Source organism: Dipodomys merriami, unplaced genomic scaffold (genome assembly GCF_024711535.1).
Source record: "Dipodomys merriami isolate MVZ:Mamm:240054 unplaced genomic scaffold, mDipMer1.0.p SCAF_28, whole genome shotgun sequence".
Lineage (NCBI taxonomy): Eukaryota > Metazoa > Chordata > Mammalia > Rodentia > Heteromyidae > Dipodomys > Dipodomys merriami.
In genome coordinates, this window is record NW_027204270.1 from 20,565,576 (window position 1) to 20,585,808 (window position 20,233).

Consider the following 20,233-nt stretch of genomic DNA (forward strand, 5'->3'; position numbering starts at 1 on the left):
CTTCTGTATTAAAACAGCCACAGAGATAACAATCTATATAGAGGAATTAATTTTTCAATCAATTTTTTTTAAAAAATCAAACCGTTTTCCCCTCCTGTACAATGCTATTTTAAATCTTTCACTCCTTGCAGTTCAAGATTTCGTGTCTCAAATTTTGGAAGTAAAGCTGTGTCATTAAAGTAAGTATAAATCTATATTTTAAAAACTAAAATCAAAAAACCATACATAGTTATGCATCTCATGGGAGGAGACACTTTCAAAGAAAGGTGTCATTAGGCCATCCCAAGCTGCAGGAGCAATACCATGCACCCACACAAACTAAAACTATAAGGAGTCATTAGCTGCTGGCATTTACTAAAACTGTGATCCTGTGCTTGTGGTACATGACTGTGTTATATTTTCATATTAAAAATAAAGGCAACAAGATTTCCAAACCTTCCAACTTTACTCTTGAGTGACAGGCTTTATAAAAACTAAGCACACTCCTTTCTCTAAATCATCAGAATATTTAAACTTGAATTTTACCAGAACAATTGAAACGAGACCCAGGTTTTTGTATTTCTGTGGCTGGATGAGAATGAGAAATCACTGCACAAAGAGCTCATCTCCTCTGCCTCCACAAACCATTCCCTAGCTTGGTCTCTATGTCACAATCAGAACTCAGCCTCTGCTCTGGAATGGGTGCAGAGTTGAAGACTAACATTCCTGCCTCTCCCTGTGGGTCATCAGGCCCCACCTGATAGGGCCTCTATCTACCTCACAGCCCTCACCTCCTACGACTCCTGTCCTTCCTCAAGCTACACTGGCCTTGCTCTACTCTTTCAGCAAAACAACAAAACCAAAACACCCTTTCAAAACCAAAGTCCCCTATCTGTCCACTTCAAGTTATTTCTCCTACTGGCCCATCTTCCCGCACTGCTCTTTTCCCCCAGTTCTTTGCAGGGCTGGCTCCTTTCTATGAGGGTATGGGGTATAGGGGGTAGAACTCAAATGTCACTTCTCACAAACATTTGCTCTGACCCCCTGGAGCTAAAGCAGGCTTCCCTCTATCTAGTCACTGTCTAAAGCACGTACTGTTGTCTAGCATTATTTTGTCAATTTATTTACTCATTATCTTCTTCCTTCCCCATAAAGTGGACAAACATTCCATGAGACTGGAGACCTTTTGTATCCTGCTCATTACCATAGACAGTACCTGGTACACAGCAGACATGTGATCAATACTTGTCAAATTAATGAACAAATGAGTAAGTGGACAGAGGCTTAACTATTAACTGTGGAGACTTTAAAACAGCTTCCTTCCTTTGTTTTGGGTTTTTATTTTTATTTTTGCAGTGCTAGACACAAGTAGCAAGTGTTCCAGCACTGAGCTATCCATAGGCCCAAAATAGTTGTTAACTGTAGTACAAACAAAAGTGATACTGATGGTACCAGTTACTTGGGTGGAATACAGGGACCAGAGAACAGCACACATGATTCATTTACAATGCCTAGAAGAACATACTTCATGTTGTCAGAGAGGGGCCTGAAAGGCCTCACGTGTATTTAGGCAGATACCATAGGTCAGAAATCAGAACTATGCTGTTTCAAAGATAGGCAAAAGTAACAGTACTCCAGCCAGTAGGGTAGCATCCTACTTACAGTTACATTAATATGCTACATAGTGGCTTAGTTAATCTTGACAACAAATATAAGAATTCATGTTTACATTAAGTGTGACTAATTCCAAAATTCAAAACCTAAAATGCTACAAATTTAAATTCAGCACATGTGGAAAATTCCATACCTAACCTCATGTGGCAGGTCAATCACAAAATGAGGATACTAAAAATACTATGCCAACTGCCTCTGGCTACTTATATAAGATGAACTTTGTATATAGAATTGGGTCCCATCCCACATTACCCATACCACATTATGTATATGTAGATACAAAATCCAAAGCAATCCAGAATCCAATACACTTCTAGTCCCAAACATTTTGGAGAAGGAACCCTCAATCTGCACTACTACTTCATCTTCATGGACGAGAAGACTAAGAACTATATCAAGAACTTGGCTAGAACCCCCCAATGCTGAGCACAATGCCATACCTTACCACAAGTGACAGGCATCACCTAGCTCTATCCACATTCACCATGTGCTCACCACAACTCTGGCTCACACTACCACTACCTGTGTCTTCCCACAAGGGAGTTGAGGCACAGACAAACGATTTGCTATGGGTCACACACAGAGGCAGGGCAGGCTCAGGGCCACCCTGTAGATCACATCTGGCTTCTGGGCATTCTGCTGTCAGGGTGAAGCAAGTTAAGTTGATGCTTAAGGAGAAAGCTGTACTGGTGCCCTCCTCTCATGAGTGAGTGGCCCATTTCATCCATTGCTGCTACTGAATCACTACCAAGGTTCCACCATGCTGGTTCAACCACGTTAGTCTCTCAACTTTGAATAAATTTGAGGAACAAAATGAATTCTTGCATTCCATTCTGAATTCAATTTCAAATCCAATGTTTCAAAACTACAATAATCCTACTAGAAAATCATGCTCTCACATGAAGCAAAAGGAAATGGGAAGAGAGGGTTTGTTGTTCTCATCAGTGAGAAAATAGCACAAACATGCTGTGTATGTCTATCTTTAGTCCTACATTGCCTAGAAATAATTGACATGGGTGGTATGAAGTACCAGGCCATGGCAGGAGAAACACAGCAGAGAAACAGCAAATAGCATGTACTAATTAAACTTGCAAAGGCCAATGCTACCACACTGACAAAACTTAGCCCCTTGCCAAACCAGCTGCCATTTTCAGTGCTTGCTCATCAAGAATCCTCCACTCCACAGAGACTGCCTCTCATGGGCTTGTCTCCAGACTTTGACATATTTAATAGAAATGAGTACAGAAATTGCCCCCATTATGGCGATTTTAGCAAAGGTCTTCACTCTAAAAAAGCAACAACCAGGAAGTGGAAGTGTGAGTCAGGTGGCAAAGCACCAGCCTTAAGTGAAAAAGTGAGAGCACAAGGCCCTGAGTTCTAACCCAGTATCAGCACAAATAATTAACTAAAATTAACTCTTTTTTTTTTTTTTTTTTTGTCAATTATGGGGCTTGAATTCTAGGCTTGGGCGCTGTCCCTGCACTCTTCAGCTCAAGGCGAGTGGTCTACCACTTGCTCCACAATGCCACTTCTGGTTTTCTAGTGGTTTATTGGAGATAAGAGTCTCACAGACTTTCCTGCCCCAGCTGGCTTTGAACCACAATCCTCAGATCTCAGCCTCCTGAGTAGCTAGGATTATAGGCCTGATCCATCAGCGCCTGCTAAAATTTAATTTTTTTTTTAAAGCATCTATGATCTAGCTTCTCAGCCCCAAGATTTGGCCTGAGAACATTTCCTGGCATAGTATGCAGACCTGGAGAGTGAGGGCAAGAAAGAGCATCTTGCTTGCCTAAGGAAGGCAGCAACATACAAGGCTTCCAGGCTGTAAGGTCCCCAATGTGTGGACACCTCCCCCCAGCCTGAACACGACTGTCCTCTCCTTCCCACCTCAACAGTTAATATCTTCAAATAAAAAAATTGGACCAAGGAAGAAATATGCTCTGTTTTGAAGGAAAGGAAAGCCATTGCATGGCTCCATTTGCACTGAAGACAGACTGTCTCTGCTGAACAAAATACGGCTGTAATACAGCTGCTTGTGCATGGCAGGGAGATGGGAGTGGCCCCAGTGGTCATCAGCCATGTGGAGAATCAGTAGCATGTAATTACTCCACACAGCCTTCCTCACACTTTGAAGCCCTGACCCCACAAAGTGGCAGCAAAATATATGTAATCAGAACCCTGAGAGCACAGGTCACATGATCCATCTCAGACATGATCCTTCCCTGGTCTCACAATCACTACTGTTAACGGGCAGTGGCCAATTCCAATGCTGTTACCTTCAAAGTTTTATAGTAGATTGCTCTGTTGATCTCCAGTGGAAACAAATTCTGCTCTTGTCCCGAGCAAGCCCAGTTCACATAACGCAGCCAGTTCCCCTTCTCTGGATCCGTGGCATCGATGCACATCCACCCCAGGTTCGGGTAATATACCTTGGCAATGGGGAAATGAGCCTGGGTTAAAACAGGGCTCCACTTTCAAGTTCATTTGCATTAAATACAAGTATCTCTACAAAGCATTTCAGAGGAACAAAAGCAAGCAAGCAATAAAGAAAAACACAAGGTGAAAAGTGAAACCCAAAGCTGTAATTCTCATTGTTTTTCTATTGCTTATTTTTTCCTCTAACCATAAAGGTACTGTAGACAATACACTTAATCTCTAGATGGGTCCTGCTTTAGCAAATACATTATCCATACATGTAAGAACAAGTGACAACTCCATTCCCCCAGGTGAACTTAGGAAAATGGCAACAGTGCTTAACAGCAACCAAACCGGAGTTTTCTGGAATGTTCTGCCAGTCTATGCATGGCTGGACCGCTGGGCTACAGAGTTCTGGCAAGGTGGACAAGAACTGAGCACACCTGATGAGCTAGCATCTGTACACATTTACACACGGAGCTCACTGATAATGCCTACACCCCATCCAGGTACACCTGTGGGGCCTGTGGTGCAATGGAACATTGCTCTGTGCATTACAGTGTCTGGCAGAGAGCGCTCCTCTTCTAGGAGTCACCACCGACCCATCCCACAGCAGGTTCCATGCTGGCCTCCCTCTGTGCACAGCACTGCCTAGTAACCCTGCTTGCTGACTGCTCCTGGATACTCATTCTGACTTCTCCCCTCTACGTTGCCTCTTATACCTCTAATAAGAAAGACAGTGTGGCTACCAGCTAATGAGCACATGACAGAGACAGGCCAGAAGTGCTGTGCAGTTCATTTATTTAACATTAAGTCCCCAGATGAATACTTTCACTGTTATATAAGTATCCCTACCAGTTTATCCAAAAATAGGTCATTTACTAAACACCTATCAGCACCATGCTAAAAAGAGGTTATCTGATTGTTAAAGACTCCTTTCAGCCCCATTATCACACTCACCCTCTGCTCCTAAAGGGACAGATGCAGAAAGATATGCACGTATGGAAGACACAATAGCCCCCCAAATGGTAGATCATAAAGTGACAGTATTATAATGCAAAACTAGGTTAAACTTAACACAAACAACAAACTTTCAGTCACTTTTAGTTTAAATGTCTACAGGGCAATTTTATCTTATTTGCCGGCATAGTAAAGCTAGCAAACAGAACAGAGGGATGGTCATGGAGCACTAACTGGTCACAGAAGCTCAGAGATACCCCCATGGACTTCAGCCATGCCCACCCACTCCCCCACCCCACCACCCAACACCCTGGCACACTGACAGAGATCAGTAGGACAGGAGAAACACACACAGAGACAGCTGCCAGAGAAACGCACAAATGAAGAAGGCAGCTAGACTATCTACATGCTTCAGCATCAAAGCAGGCTCTGCTGGAACTTCCTGGCTCACAAGTCAGTAGAGACCTTTGCAAAAAGTGAAGTGTTCTGGTTGACTGAGTTCTTTATGCACAGCTCACAGTACTCCAAAGGAGACTAAGGGATCTTCTAAGTACACTAGTGTGCAAAAAGAATAAAAAGAAATCACCTGACTTTTATAGAAAAAAAAACATTTTACTTTTTAAAAATAGGCACATAACTCACAAATGAATACATACCTGAAACCTCATAAAAAAATAAACTTATCCAGGGGCTGCTGGTTCATGCCTATAATCCTAACTACTCAAGAGGCTGAGATGTGAGTATTGCAGTTCAAAGCCAGCCCAGGCAGGAAAGCCTGTGAGACACTTATCTCCAATTAAACACCCAAACAGCCAGGAGTGGAGCTGTGGCTCAAGTGGTAGAGTACCAATTTGAGCATAAAAGCTCAGAGACACTGCTCAAGGTCCAGAACTGGCACAAAAAAAAGTAATAAACTTAATAATAAAATAATAATTTCAAAAGTTTTCACCAACTAAACTGAAAACACGTATTTAAGAAAATGAATACCATATACTGTTTTGTAGAATGGGAACTTCTTTGTACAACTACTTAAAGATAATAATAATAATGTTAATAAAAAGAAAAAGAAAAAAAAGAAATGTAAATTCAATCAGTGAAAGAAAGAAAGAAAGAAAGAAAGAAAGAAAGAAAGAAAGAAAGAAAGAAAGAAAGAAAGAAAAATTAAGAAAAAGAAAAAATACTTTGGAAGTAATGTATGAGAGCAGAAAATCTACCCAAGTACTGATGATCAGAGAACACATTGGCAGGATTTTTCTTCGTCTTCTTCTTTATTAAGGTGCAAGACCAGGACTCAAACTCTGTATCTGCTGCCTTCAACTAACTGGCTAGATCTCCAAATAAGCCATGCTTCCAACCTGAGGATTTTTTGTTTTTTGTTTTTTTGGTCAAATGAGGGGCTTGAACTCAGGGGCTATGCACTGGTCCCTGAGCTTTTTAGCTCAAGGCTAATGCTCTATCACCTTGAGCCACAGCTCCACTTCCAATTTTTTTAGGTGGTTAACTGGAGATGAGTCTCATGGATTTTTCTGCCTGGGCTGAGCTGGCTTTGAACCCCAATCCTCAGATCTTAACTTCCAAAGTAATTAGGATTATAGGTGTGAGCCAACAGTGCCTAGCCCCCAGGGAATTTTGATAAAATTTAGCTATACCTGAACAAAAGAAAATGTTCTATATACACGTTTAATCCAAAAATACACTTGGAAGAATTTGAGATAATTGGACAACTATACCCAGATGTTTGTACAAAGATGTTCATAGCCACATACTAACCACTCCCAACTCAGGGAAAGATGAAATACAGTATGCAATTAGTTCAGTGCAATACAGCCCATGCATACAGCAGAATACCGAGACACTAAAAAGTTGCACAAATAATTAACTGGATTACACACAAACTTGTTTTGTTAGATATTTCTACGCTGCTCAATTTTTTTGACTAACATGCATTATTTCTATAATCAAAGGAGAATAAAATTGCCACATGAAATCCATTATTTCATAGTGAATAAAAATAAATACATGTAACATTTATAAATTAATGCACTTTAATATTTAAAAAAAACTAAATAGATGTTGTGCAAGTCAGTTTACTGAAAAATATTCACAATAGATTTGTCACTGAATAAAGCCATTTAAGGGTAGAATGGATTACGTATGAAAATATGAAAGAAAAATAAAAAAAACAAATAAATAAATAAATATGTCAATAACAGTTTTCCCCTCCAACTAGGACAATTTATAACCTATTTTCTTCTTTTTTGGGGGGTAGAAGGGGCAGTCAGTCACAGGGCTTGAATTGGGGGCCTGTTCCTGAACTCTTTTGCTCAAGGCTAGAGCTCTAGCACCTTGAACCACAGCGCCACTTCTGGCTTTCTGTTGATTAATTGGAGATAAGAGTCACATACTTTTCAACTTAGGCTGGCTTTGAACCACAATTCTCAGATCTCAGCCTCCCAAGTAGCTAAGATTACAAGGCGTGAGCTAAGAGAACCCACCTATAATTCCTATTTTCTCTTTTCTTTTTCTGAGTATCCTCCCTGTCCACTGATTTTTGGTTATTTTGTGTTTGTTTTTGTTTTTTTGTGCCTGAGTGCTATCCCTTACCCTCTTTGTGCTCTATCACTTGAGCCACAGTGCCACTTTCAGCTTTTTCTAAGTAGTTTCATGGAGATAAGAGTCTCAAAGACTTTCCTGCTTGAGCTGGCTTTGAACTACAATCTTCATATCTAAGTAGCTAGGATTATAGGTGTAAGCCACCAGCACCCAGCCCTTCACTGATTTAGGAAAATGTATACCACAAAGAAGGGGGAAGGATGAGAAGAATAATCCAGACTTTCGGAAAGCAAGTAACTAAGGTTTGCTGAATGCTAAGTTATGCTCTCCTTTACATCATCCTATACACTGATTTCAAAACAAAAAAGAAAAAACAAAACAAACAAACAAACAAACAAACAAACAGTGGAGCATAGCTTTCTTTTTTTTCCTTTTTTTTTTTTTTTTTTTTTTGCCAGTCATGGGGCCTGAACTCTGGGCCTAGGTGCTGTCCCTCAGCTCTTCAGTTCAAGGCTAGCGCTCTACCACTTGAGCCATAGCACCACTTCCAACTTTTTCTGCTTATATGGTTCTGAGGAATTGAACCCAGGGCCTCATGCATGCAAGGCAAGCACTCTAACACTGAGCCACCTTCCCAGCCCTGGAGCATAGCTTTCTTGGTTTTATTGAGTTTGACTTTGTAATTAGGAACTAGAATAAAAGGTTCTGCTAGAATTCACCTTTTAGTTGGCCAAACCTTGGTTTCCAAGGACTTGAAATCTGCTGACTGACACATACAACTTTCATTCAAGATGTGACAAGATTTTGTTTAATGTAACTATAATTTAAAACTGCCAGTCCCCATCAGCCAGGGTAGAAGATAGATAGTGGAAAGCCAACTACTCTCACTTCCTTTCAAGCAAAGACAGAAGGCCTCCCACCTTAGCTCAAACCCAAGAACTAACATGCAAAAAGTCCATTTCCAGACCTTCATGGTGAGCAAGAAATACTCAGCTCTCTTGACTCCAAAGAGAAATACTACATAAAATCAAAAATGGTTTTCCTGACAATTGGGATTGTTTTCCAACCCATAATAAAATTCCTTTCAATAAAGCAAAGGTCCTGGATCATGGACTACTATAAAGCATTGTTGGCAAGTGAACTCACTTGACTAAAACTCCTCACTTGGGAAAAAACTAGCAAAAGAGGAGTACCCCTATACCAGGCACCAGGCTTTACATGTTTGTAGCTAAACCTTTAGAGAATCTAGGTAGACACCTGCCCAGATTACTGAAAGCAAACCAAAACCATCCCTAATCCCCAAGCTATCAAGGCCTTCTCTGCCTCTGTCACTCAACAGAGATCAAGCACTCTTTATCTAACTGTGATTTTCATACCACCCAATTTTCATTTAGTTTAATAGTCACTTTGAAATAGTTATACAATACAAACTAATCTAAATTCAAAATTTAATACAGTGATTATTGGTGAGCATAAAGGCCCATCTTACCCTAAGAGTTAACAGTATAAGGAGGTGTCTTTACTCCTGGGAGTGACTTTTGTCACAACTAATTGCCTACTGCAAACTGGGGCTGGTCTAGGATATTTCTGGCCAATAGACAAGGACGGTGTCCTTGTGTAAAGTGAATGGGAGGTTGGGTTTGTAGTTTTAATTTACAAAGTGAATGAATACACTTATATAGAGAGCACATTTGCAAATCTTTCTCTAAATGGCATAAAGCTGTAATTTTCAATATGTGTTTAAAGAAAAACATTTACTAAATTTTGAATTTGTTGCACAAAAAAATAAAATGCAAAGAGAAACAGGGAACTATGATTTAAAAGAACAGATCGTTTTAAAACTTTAAAAAGGTTAAAAGCACTAGCGCTGGGAATGTGGCTTAGTGATAGAGGGCTTGCCTAACATGCATGAAGCCCTGGGTTCAACTCCTCAGTACCACATAAAATGAAAAAGCTAGAAGTGGCGCTGTGGCTCAAGTGGTAGAGTGCTAGCTTTGAGCAACAGAAGCTCTGGCACAGTGCCCAGGCTCTGAGTTCAAGTCCCAGTTCTGGCCAAAAAAAAAAAAAAAAGCTTAAAAGTACTGAGATTCATAAAGCTAGGGAGAAAAACATGGTTTTGTTAGTTACGCAGAAAGACTGGAATACAACTCCTCTGGAGAGAAGTTTGTACAATTTCCCAATGATTAAAGAATAAATAACTTTCTTAGTTGAAATGACTTTTGGCTTCATGTTTATATTTTTCTGTACTGCTCATATTATTTTGTAATGAACATATATTACCTTCAAATGTTAAATACTTACTAAAAGGTACAACACCAAGAAAGTGCCCTACATAAGTTATGAACTCTGGGCGATAGTGATGCATCAGTGCAGGTTTCACACGGCAGCAGTGCCCTAGTCGAGGACAAAATGTGGATGGTAGAGAAGGCTGTGGGTGTGAACAGGGGCAGAGAAAAACACTCTGGTTTCAGTGGATCCCAAAATGTAGCATTGGGGAAACTGAATCCCCATGGAACAGCATGGAGATGTTGGCTAATGGGAGGAATTTAGGTCATGATGAAGGGCTTAATGCCAATAACAAAAGGGCTTGAGGTGCTGTGTTCAATCTCCTGTCCCACCTTGTACTGTGTTGTTTTACCAAGCTGCTTCTTAGTTTCAGACTTGTCAGCCTGCAGCCCTGTGGGCCAAGAGAACTTCTATAAACTGCCCCATACGTGGTATCTTATTACAAAGCACAAAACATCATGACAGAAACCTTCAGGTCCTATCTAGGAAACTAAAATACCTTTTTAAAAAGTCTATTTTAAAAAGATTAAACTAATTCTTATTCCAACAACTCAAAACTTCTTTTCATTAGGAGCAATCTGAGCCCCAAAGAAGTGAATTGGAATGGCTTTTATCAGAGGTGGATGAAAATTTTGCAGACTGCTCGACCAAGGAGTGGTCAAGAGAAGCATGCGTAACTCACAGTCCACACCCCAACTCCATCACAGTGTCCCACCAAGCCATCAAAGCAGCTCTTCCCCTTTGAGAACCCACCTGAATTGTGTGTTCACTCTGTGTATATACCACTGTTTCTCCTGTTACTCTTTAATACAATGTTTTCCATAAACGCTTAGATGATTTACAGAAGAGTTGGCTAATCATGAGTTCAAGAAAAGCAATGTAACACTTTGTCTTATATTAGAAGTTCTAGCAGAGGTAAAAAGATGCTGCCACAAAAGACATGCTGGGCATAGGGGGCTTTTCTGGAAGTCCAGATAAGGATGAGGTTCTAATGACAAACCAATTATGTGAATAAGTAGTATTCTGGTGAAAGTAGAATAATTTAGGGGAAAATACTAATTTTTACTTTTATTTTCAATTTTGTTTTTAATTAGATATATATACATTCTAATTTATACTTCCTACACATTGCATATGAATATGTATAGATATATGTATAGCCATACACATCACTAATATCTACCTTCATTTTAACCGAACTTATAATAAAAGGCTTTCACTCACTTTTAAAATCAAAGGTCCCATATCAAATATATGCATATAGAAGGAGCTCTGAGCCTGAGAGCCACACCTATTTCCCTACCCACCTTCACTTAACCCTGACCACACACCCTCACAAAGACTTACAACTGCAGCAATGTGTAAAGTGAACTGTCTCAACAATGGGGGCAGGGAAGGGGGGATCGCAAGTTTACAGATTCTAAATCACAAATATTCAACAAGTTCCTCTCTGATAATACTGTGTACAGATTTCGGTGTAAGTGAAACTTCCCTTACACAGACAGAGATAATCATTTATATGGTATGCCCAGCAACCTCAAATTGTTACATGTGGTAATATAGGCAACAGGTAGTACCATCAACTTCTGTTTAATTCAATAGCACTGTATACACAGAAGCTGAGTCAGCACACTCCAGCTCCTTAATATTATCCTGGCTATGGTTCAGCAGGTTTGCTAGTTTCCTTTGGAAAACATCTGAAAGCAAAAATGCACTTTATTTTGGAGCATAATTTTATGGTGGAGACACTTTTAATGATGCAGACATGGTCTTTAGTACTCAAAGCATTTCTTGCCTGGGCAGTCTTTCTATAGTTACACAGCTGTGACCTCAAAGTGGTGAAACAGCATAATGCAATGACTGTGGTGGTAAGTCCTGTTTCCTAAGGCCTCTGGGTCCTCTGTCAGAAGGTATGTCCTAAGTGATTACAGGAAACATTCCAACTCCAAAGGGCTGGGAGCAACAATGAGATCAACCCAAGAACCCTGCTATAGCCTTGAGGAAACAGCCCTGCCTCCAACCTCTTACCGCCCCAGCTTCCTAAGCCAAGTCTCTACACACTTCCTAGCCATATTTTTCTTCCAGGCTTTTATAGGTCCACATGTGAGAAACAGATGTGAGAGCTTATCATCTCACAATTGAACTTGTTTTTAAAGGACTCACACTGTGGAGGCCCTCTGGGACTGCAGAGCACCCCCAAGGCAGTGACCTGAACTCCATTCTACATGAGTGCAGGATTCCATTCAGTACCCTGGGAACATTTTTTACTTCACAACTTTTCTAGTGAAATGTGTCCTAGTGTCACCATTTTTTTTCAATTCAAGAACTTACAGCCCTGAGACTACATAGCCTGCTCAAAGTCACAGAGCTAGAAGCAGGACTTCAACTCAGGCAAAGGTGCAAACATCTATAATTGCCAGTGTGAGACAGAAGACAAGGATCTGGCTGTGCCTGTTTCCTGGCTTTTCTCCTCTAAAGGCTATTGCCTTGCTCTGCCTTCCTGGGCTGTTGGGAGAACACAAAAGAGAAAGAAAAGCTTGTGCAAAATTAAAAGCTCTATAATGTAACACAGAAGTGATGTTCTGAAACAGTGACTCCTCTGCAGCCATACTGCAGTGTCATTTATGGTATGTATCTGGTGTCATCTATAAAGGGACAAACCAAAACACAGGAAGTCCAGGACTGAAGTGCAAAGCAAAACAAAAAATAGATTTGACATTTACTGTTGAGGAAAGCAGAGCTACTTCAAAAATAAACAACATATATAAATAGTCTGTATCCAAAAAACACATTTGATCATTATTTTTACTTTAAACTATCACATCCTAAGAAAACAGGACAGTGATGTCTCTACAATGTACAGACCTCTCGTAAGCAGAGCTGGAGTTCGCGCCTTACCTCCCACATGTACACATTGTTCTTCACCTGAGATCTCTTCTTCTTTTCACCAACGAATGGCCCAAACTTTTTCCCTTTTAAAATCGGTTTAGTGGCCCAGACACCTAAGAAATGAAACCAGTATTTTTATAGTTTACTATAGTTTATAGTTTACTCTAGTTTACTGAAAGCATTAAAGTCAATCCAGTTTCATAAAACAGTTAAAAGGCTAGAGTGTCTGAAAACCAAAACCAAAACAAAGCAATGTTTAATTATGACCAAGTTAAATCATATTAAATTAAATCCTTAAGGGGCTTTTGATTTCATCTGATTCTAAACAGATAACTTCTGTAATCTTCATTGTTTTATAACTAGATAAGAGTTTTATGATTTGTACATATCAAACTAACATATTGTTCTTCTGCCAGAAAAACAACATGATCACAAGAAAAATATCAGATTATGGTAAATCTGTCTATCTACGGATTTCAAGTCATCTTCATTAAATGTGAGATGTTTTTAGAGGGCTCCTGACAATGTGGCAGCCAGAAGAACTTGTCTTCAGTTTCTAACAGCAAGAATACATGCCCATCTCCTATGTGCTGGCCAGGGAGCAAACTCACATGCAGAAGAAGTCACCAGAAAAGTGGAGGCAAGGCTAGAATATAAGAGCTTCACTTTTCTCTACGTCTGCTTTGAACTAAATTTTATAATACTACCGGTAATCAATCAGTTGAGATATACATTCAACTTTTTTTAATTTTGTTGGAGAGTGCCGGTTTTGAGGTTTGAACTTAAGGCCTCATACTCTTGATTGGCTTTTTCACTCATAGCTAGCACTCTACCACCTGAATCACTCTTCCACTTCTGGCTTTTTGCTGGATATTTGGAAAGTCAAGAATTTGTATATCCTAGCTGTCTCCTGAGATTCTCAGATCTCAGACTCTTGAGTAACTAGGATTATAGGTATGAGCCACCAGTGTCTGGCTAAAAATCATTTTTATTTGAATACTATAAATACTCCAATTACTCACTGACTAAACTTTGAATGAAAATTAGAAAACATACTAATTAAAAACATTCATATACAGAAATATATCTAAAAAACAAAAAAGAAACAGAATATAAGCATGGTATCTTTCAGGACTAAATTTTTATTTTTATATTCTATTCCCTTAACTTTCTATCCAATAACAAGGCTACAAAATGTGAGTGATACAAGCTTGAATGTATTCAACATCCCATACAGAATCATCTGAATACAGTGGTCACATCACTCACTCAAATACCTATTGAGGGTCCACAAAGAGCCTGGTACTGGAGACATAAATAAGAAATCAAGGCACCCACAACAAATGACAGGGGCAGATGTAAAGACAACTACAAAATCATGAAATCAACATAATAACATAACCATACTGAGACACAGTCTGTGGGAAGAGGCCACAGAGATGAGAAGGGTGAATTCGCCAAGGGTGGGGATGGGTGGTGATGTATTCCTACTTTCACCTTCTATAGACATGCTGGATATGTAAGGGGAAAACACATCAGCACCACACAGTGTAAGTCAAGGACACATCTACAGGCAGAATGCCTGCTGCACATGCTCTCACAGGAAGCTGAGCTGCCTGCTTTTCACTGCCTGTCTCTCTGTGACTGCGTACTCACCAATCCGGGCTTTGTCCACAGCAGAGGGTAAAAGCCTTACTTCCTCTGGAAGTCCTCGCAGCACATGCTCAGGTACCTCAGCCAGGGTCTCGGTGGCTACTGCAGGCTCAGTAGCATTCTGTAAATCAAGAAACAGAGGATCATGCCAAAAGAGCATCTAGTAGTAGTTCAATAAGCAAATTTGTAACTGAAACCTGAAGCAGGCAACTGGACCAAACTCCGACATCAAACATTCAGGTAGTTCTACAGATGCTTGTTTGTGAGTGTCCAAAGGAAACCACTGTGACCTTCAAGCCAATCTATGTTGACTATTACATTCCAGCCACCTAGAACCATTTTTAAAATGCGTGAATCTCTAGCACCACAGTGCTAACAATTCTAACAGAATCTGGCAGCAAAAATGAATCCTGTTTGCTTTTAAATCAAAGGCTAAAGGCAGCATATCTGAACATTTAAAAAATAAAAAACAACACTCCCCATTAAAACAAACAAAAAACTACTTTGGGTATATCCTGTAAAGGCTGGGCTGATCTGGGTACCAGTGGCTCATGCCTGTATTTCTAGCTACTCAGAAGGCTGAGAGCTGAAAATCAAGATTCAAAGCCAGCCTGGGAAGACAAATCCAAGAGGCCCTTATCTACAATTAATCAGCAAAAAGCTGGAAGTGGTGGTGTGGTTCAAATGGCAGAGCACCAGTCATGAGCAAAAAAAAAAAAAAGCCAAGTGAAAGTTCAAGGTAGACCTGAGCAGGGCAGAATACTTCATCAAGAAGAACAGCCCCCTGTAGCCCTGACTATAAGCATAAACTTCCAGGATACAGCAACTGACCACTGTGTACAGCAAAGTCACCCTAACACCCTAGCATCCACAGAAAACAAGAGTTTTATACAGTTACCTGTCCAAGTTTAGGCTGAAACTCATCACTCTTAAGAAATAAGATTGCTACTAGATAGGAATTACTACTGTAAGTCAGGGGGAGCATGGCTGCTACTTTAAGAATAACTTTGAAATCAATGGGAAATGCAGTGTCCATCCACTGTCACACAGCCAAGAACAGAGTGAGAGCTCTGTGTGACAGCCTATAACACACTGCAGACATGATGGGTTTTATAGTGTGAGTGCTCTGACCTCATGACAAAGGTAAATACAAGGACCAGCAAAGGAGTCAACATAGGCAGAAAGCAAACTCCAAGCTGAAAAGATTCCTTTTTCTCACAACGAAGCTCTTGTAGTTCTCAATAATGTTATATGCCAAGAAAAAAAAATTATTCAACTTTGCAGCCTGCCAGCATTTCAATTTTTAAAGTATCATCAGTTATTTGCTTAAAGAGAAATCAACTCCAAAGCTATACAGAAACACCCTGGCATGGTGGCATGCTGGTGTGCTGGGGACTTCAGCAGCTGGGCCACCTTGTGGGCAGGGCCAAGTCACCTTTAGAAGCACAATTTATTAGCTGTTAAGTTAGATCTTTTGTCTCAACTAAATCCCTAAAACACCTTCCAAAATAGAGGAGCTTCAAACTGCCCTGGAAAATGGAATCTGCTATCTTCTAATAGCTCAAGAAAAGATAAATTCAGTATAGGCATTTCTTACTTCTAAATAAGGGTAGGGGCTGGGAAGGTGGCTCAGTGGTAGAGCGCTTGCCTTGAATGCCAGAGGCCCTGGGTTCGATTCCTCAGCACCACATAAGCAAAAAGAAAAAAGCCGGAAGTGGTGCTGTGGCTCAAGTGGTAGAGCGCTAGCCTTGAGCTGAAAAGCTGAGGGACAGCGCCCAGGCCCTGAGTTCAGGCCCCACGACTGGACCCAAAAAAAAAAAAAAAGAATGTAGATGGCCTTCCTTCTGCCTTGCCTTTGTTCCCATCTGTACAATTCTGTGTACCTTCCCTGGGACTGCGTCTCTCCCACTTGTTACTCTACTGTGGGCTCACTTCCCGCGACCAGCAGTAGACTTGACCTGTCTGCTGTCACTTAAACACCTGAATGTGTACACAAAGAACAAAGTGTCTGGAGCAGAGGAAGTAAGAAGCAGCCAGAGCTGAGGCAGGGAAGCAGAGGAAGCCATCAAAAGATGGAGCCATAAGCAGCCAGGGCACAGGGGTGGCTGCTCCTTCCAGAGGTTCTGCTTTGAGTCCTGTTTGAAGGTCCTCCTACTGACTGCAGTGCCCAGCATGGCTTAGAGGCTGCAGCCTGGACACTATACCAATGTACAGCCCTGCAAGCACTAGCCATCCATCTAGTGTGCCACATCTCAGGGAACTTGAATCAATTACCTGCTTATTCACCAGTTGTTGATGTCCTTCATCTGAGTTTTCCCACTTCCTGATACAGACAGCACAAAGTCTATATTCTCTCTCTTCCCCAGCTAAAGGTCACAGGGCTTTGTTTCACTGGATCCACTGTCCAATCACTAACACTTCCCAAGAGCCAGTTCCCTCCTCCCTTCCACCTGAAAGTTCACAGCACCAACCAGGAAGCCCACCCACTAGGTGAAGGACCTCTGCTCCTTCCCCACTGCTTTCAATCAACCTGAGAGATTTTCATTCTCCACGTGTGACTGTCACACCTCCACATGGGAAGGGTCCTTGCACTGTCATCGCTGGCTAAGTGGACGCTGAGCTCACTCAGAACTCACTGCTTCCTCTGGGCTAAGATCATGCTAAGCCCTTCACCCAACCAAGTTCCTTCACTCCAGCATCCCACCAACAGTAACCTCAGAGAACAATGACGGGCTCACTACATGTCACTCACTATTCCAAGCACTCTGGGTTGCTTGTCTCCTCCCTCTCTCTCCCCTTTCTCCCTCCCTCCCCTGACTCCTTACTGAGATTTGGATTCAGTGCCCAGCACCTTCTAGGCTGGCACTGAACTATTTAAGCCAAGCTAAGCTTGCTTTTTGAATAGTCTAACTTGGTGTCAGGGCAGTGATCCTATTTATGCTTACCATCACAACTTGTATGATAGGCATATACCATCATACCCAACTATTGTTTAAGAAGGGGTTTGTTGAACTTTTTGCTTGGGCTGGCCTTGAATCTATGCCTCCAGAGAAGATGGGATTATAGGCATGTGACATCACGCCTGGCTCTCATTTATTCTGTATTACTACCTGCTGTAGGTACTGTATGGTCTCTACAGAGGAAACTGGGTGTTGTTTGCTGTCACACAGTAAGTGGCAGAACTAGGTAATTCCAACCCACACCATCAGGCTTTGGGTCTGCCTCTCTGATTCCAGGCCCCAGAGCAACCTCAAGGAGTCCCACGATTCCAAACTCATGGAGCTAGAGTGTGCATATTATGACCAACCGAGAAGGCGCTTTCAGGGTCCTCTAGGGGAGGGCTAGATGACAGCACCTTTTTTTCTCAGCTGTGCTGACAGCAGGTGAAATGTGTAACTGTTTAATTTTGCATTTTAAAATTCTTTGCTTTATGACTAAGGCTGGCATACTAAAATTATACTAAAGCAACCTCTTGAGTTTTGCTAGTCCATACATCCAGCAAGGTAAAATTGTGGGCTGCAGGAAGCTAAGATGAAAGAGAACACAAGATTCTGCAGTTTTTGTGGGTTTTTTTTTTTTGGGGGGGGGGGTTGTGGTCCTAATCCTGGAGGGGGCTGAGTTCAGGATACTGCCCTGAGCATTTTTGCTCAAGGCTAGCATTCTACTACTTGAGCCACAGCTTCACTTCTGGCTTTTTGGTGATTAGCTGGACATTAATTGGACTCTCACAGACCTTCTTACCTGGGCTACAATCCTTAGATTACAGCCTCCTGAATAACTAGGATTACAGGCCTGAGTCACTGGTGTCCAGCTCTCCAACAGGGTTTTATTGGAAGGTTTGGCATTAATCTCTAAAGGAACACAGGAACAACCAGAGCAGATAGATACATACACTGGCTTCTGGGCTAATGCAACCCTGGCCACCACTGCAGTGAGCTCCAAGCTAATGCAACATGAACCACACCGCTGCAGTGAACTCTGGACTAACATAACATTGACCACATTGCATTGAGCTCCAAGCTAATGCAATGTTGACCACCACTACAGTGAGCTCCAAGCTAATACAACGTTGAACACCACTGCAGTGAGCTCCAGGGAAGGGACAAAAAGACTGGACAGCTCCACATCTACTGAACCCCACAGAGCAGGAGCTAAGACCTCACAAGATAAGGAATAGTCAAGGCAAGGTGGTGCACTTGTACTGAAGACCTCTGCCCTCCCAGGGTACCTATGGTTCTTGGGAGCCAGACCACTATCCTACTCTGGGATACTCCTTACCAGCTGGGGGTCCCCCTTTACAATGCACAGGGTGACCTAGGCAGGCTGGTAGAAGCCAGAGGCTCTGCTTTGCTCACTAGCCATGGCTGGAATTGGTGTATGGCTGGATGCAGAGCAATCAATGGCTGCTGTCACCACTGCTGATAATGAGATGCTAGAGTAGGAAGGGGATGGACAATGGCCAGGCCTCGGCAGCCTTCAATCCAGAGTGAACAGATAAAGAAGCCAAAAAAGAGCCTAGTTTAAAAGTCAGAGCAGGAGCAGAAGGGATGCTAGGGAGGCAGCATGCCAATAGCCAAGCCTTTGAAACTGTTCTATCTGATTCCTTTCTCCATCCCCCTATCCCCAGCCCTTTTCAAAACTGAAAGGGCAATCTCCAATGGGCCCATGTAAACCCAGGCAGCACGCATGGGCAGTAGCCTGCTCCCCTAGGCCAGCAAAAGGGGCAAGTCCAACCCACTCCACATGTAACACAGGCCAGTAGGGAGCTGGGGTATCTCCACTATTACCAGCATCATCAGAGGTAAAACAACAGAGCTAGAGATATAGCTCAGTGGTAGCAAACCCCTCCTCCCCCACTCCCAAGCCCTCAGTTCCCCCCACTCCTGAAGTACACAGACTAACAGAGAATGGGTCAAGGTGGGATGGGGAGGGGGGGGCCGTCTCTGCTGCCTCTCAGAGAGGCTCCTGTAGGTAAGACTGAATTGCCATATCTGGACCCATCCTCATCCAAGGCAGTAAGGCTTATCTGTTTTATCCAGGGCTTTATTTCAGGATAGAAAAACTACTGGAAGAAATCACAGCTAGTCCCCACTTCACTTTTCATGCTCTTCCCTTGCATACTTCATGGAGCTCCAGGCTTACAATCTAGCCTCCTCCCTCTTAGACAAGGTCCTCTTCCCACCTGGGTCTGTCACAAATCAGCCTTTCAGCTGCTACCAAGCTGAGTCCATTTACCTCCCCCTGGCTTCCCTACTCCTTTCCAGCATTCCCATCATCTACCACTTTCCAGGTTAAGTTCAAATTCCAGCTCATCCATGAAGACATTCAGCACCTCATCATCACTGCCCCTTTTCTGATTTCCTGTGTGGTACGTTTTAGGAGCCCTGGAGAAGAAGGTTCCCTGGGAAGTGAATCACTTAGGAGGTATGTGAGGATACCCGGAAGTGCCAGGCCGACCAGAACCAGGACTGGCTACTGGCTGAACACAACTCCCACACACACAAGGCATTGGCCTCAGGGACTGTGTTCTGGGGACTCATCAGATAAAGAGCAAAGACCAAGAAGCCAGGTGACCTGCCCAAGGCCACACAGCCAGTGGGAGCAGCAGTCAGAGCAGGAGGAAGGAGTGGAACAAAAGGCCATAAAGAGGAGGTCAAGTCGGCCTGTCCCCAACCTAGTCCACATCAACATCTGGACAGGAGGGCCAGGTTTCCTGCCACCAGGCCTGCCGGTAGTTTATGGAAATACTATCTAATGTATTAACATTTTTCAAATTTTAGAAATAAGGTAATACTTTCATTCAGAAAAACAATGTCCCAGATTT

At 42.1% G+C, this 20,233-nt stretch overlaps 1 protein-coding gene across 5 annotated transcripts in view; it reads right to left on the bottom strand.

The window, feature by feature from the left end:
• The window catches only part of Prdm2 (PR/SET domain 2), a 98,337-nt gene that overhangs the window by 58,363 nt on the left and 19,741 nt on the right, over positions 1-20,233 (bottom strand). For 4 of the 5 annotated variants that reach the window (XM_070037906.1, XM_070037909.1, XM_070037905.1 and 1 more), the window contains 3 exons: positions 14,413-14,530; positions 12,766-12,869; positions 3,930-4,082 (listed from right to left, as the gene is read on the bottom strand). In XM_070037906.1, the coding sequence (XP_069894007.1) occupies positions 3,930-4,082; positions 12,766-12,869; positions 14,413-14,530 (375 nt within the window). Of the gene's footprint in view, positions 1-3,929; positions 4,083-5,493; positions 5,530-12,765; positions 12,870-14,412; positions 14,531-20,233 lie in introns of those variants that run through there. The other variant, XM_070037908.1, reaches the window with a different exon arrangement.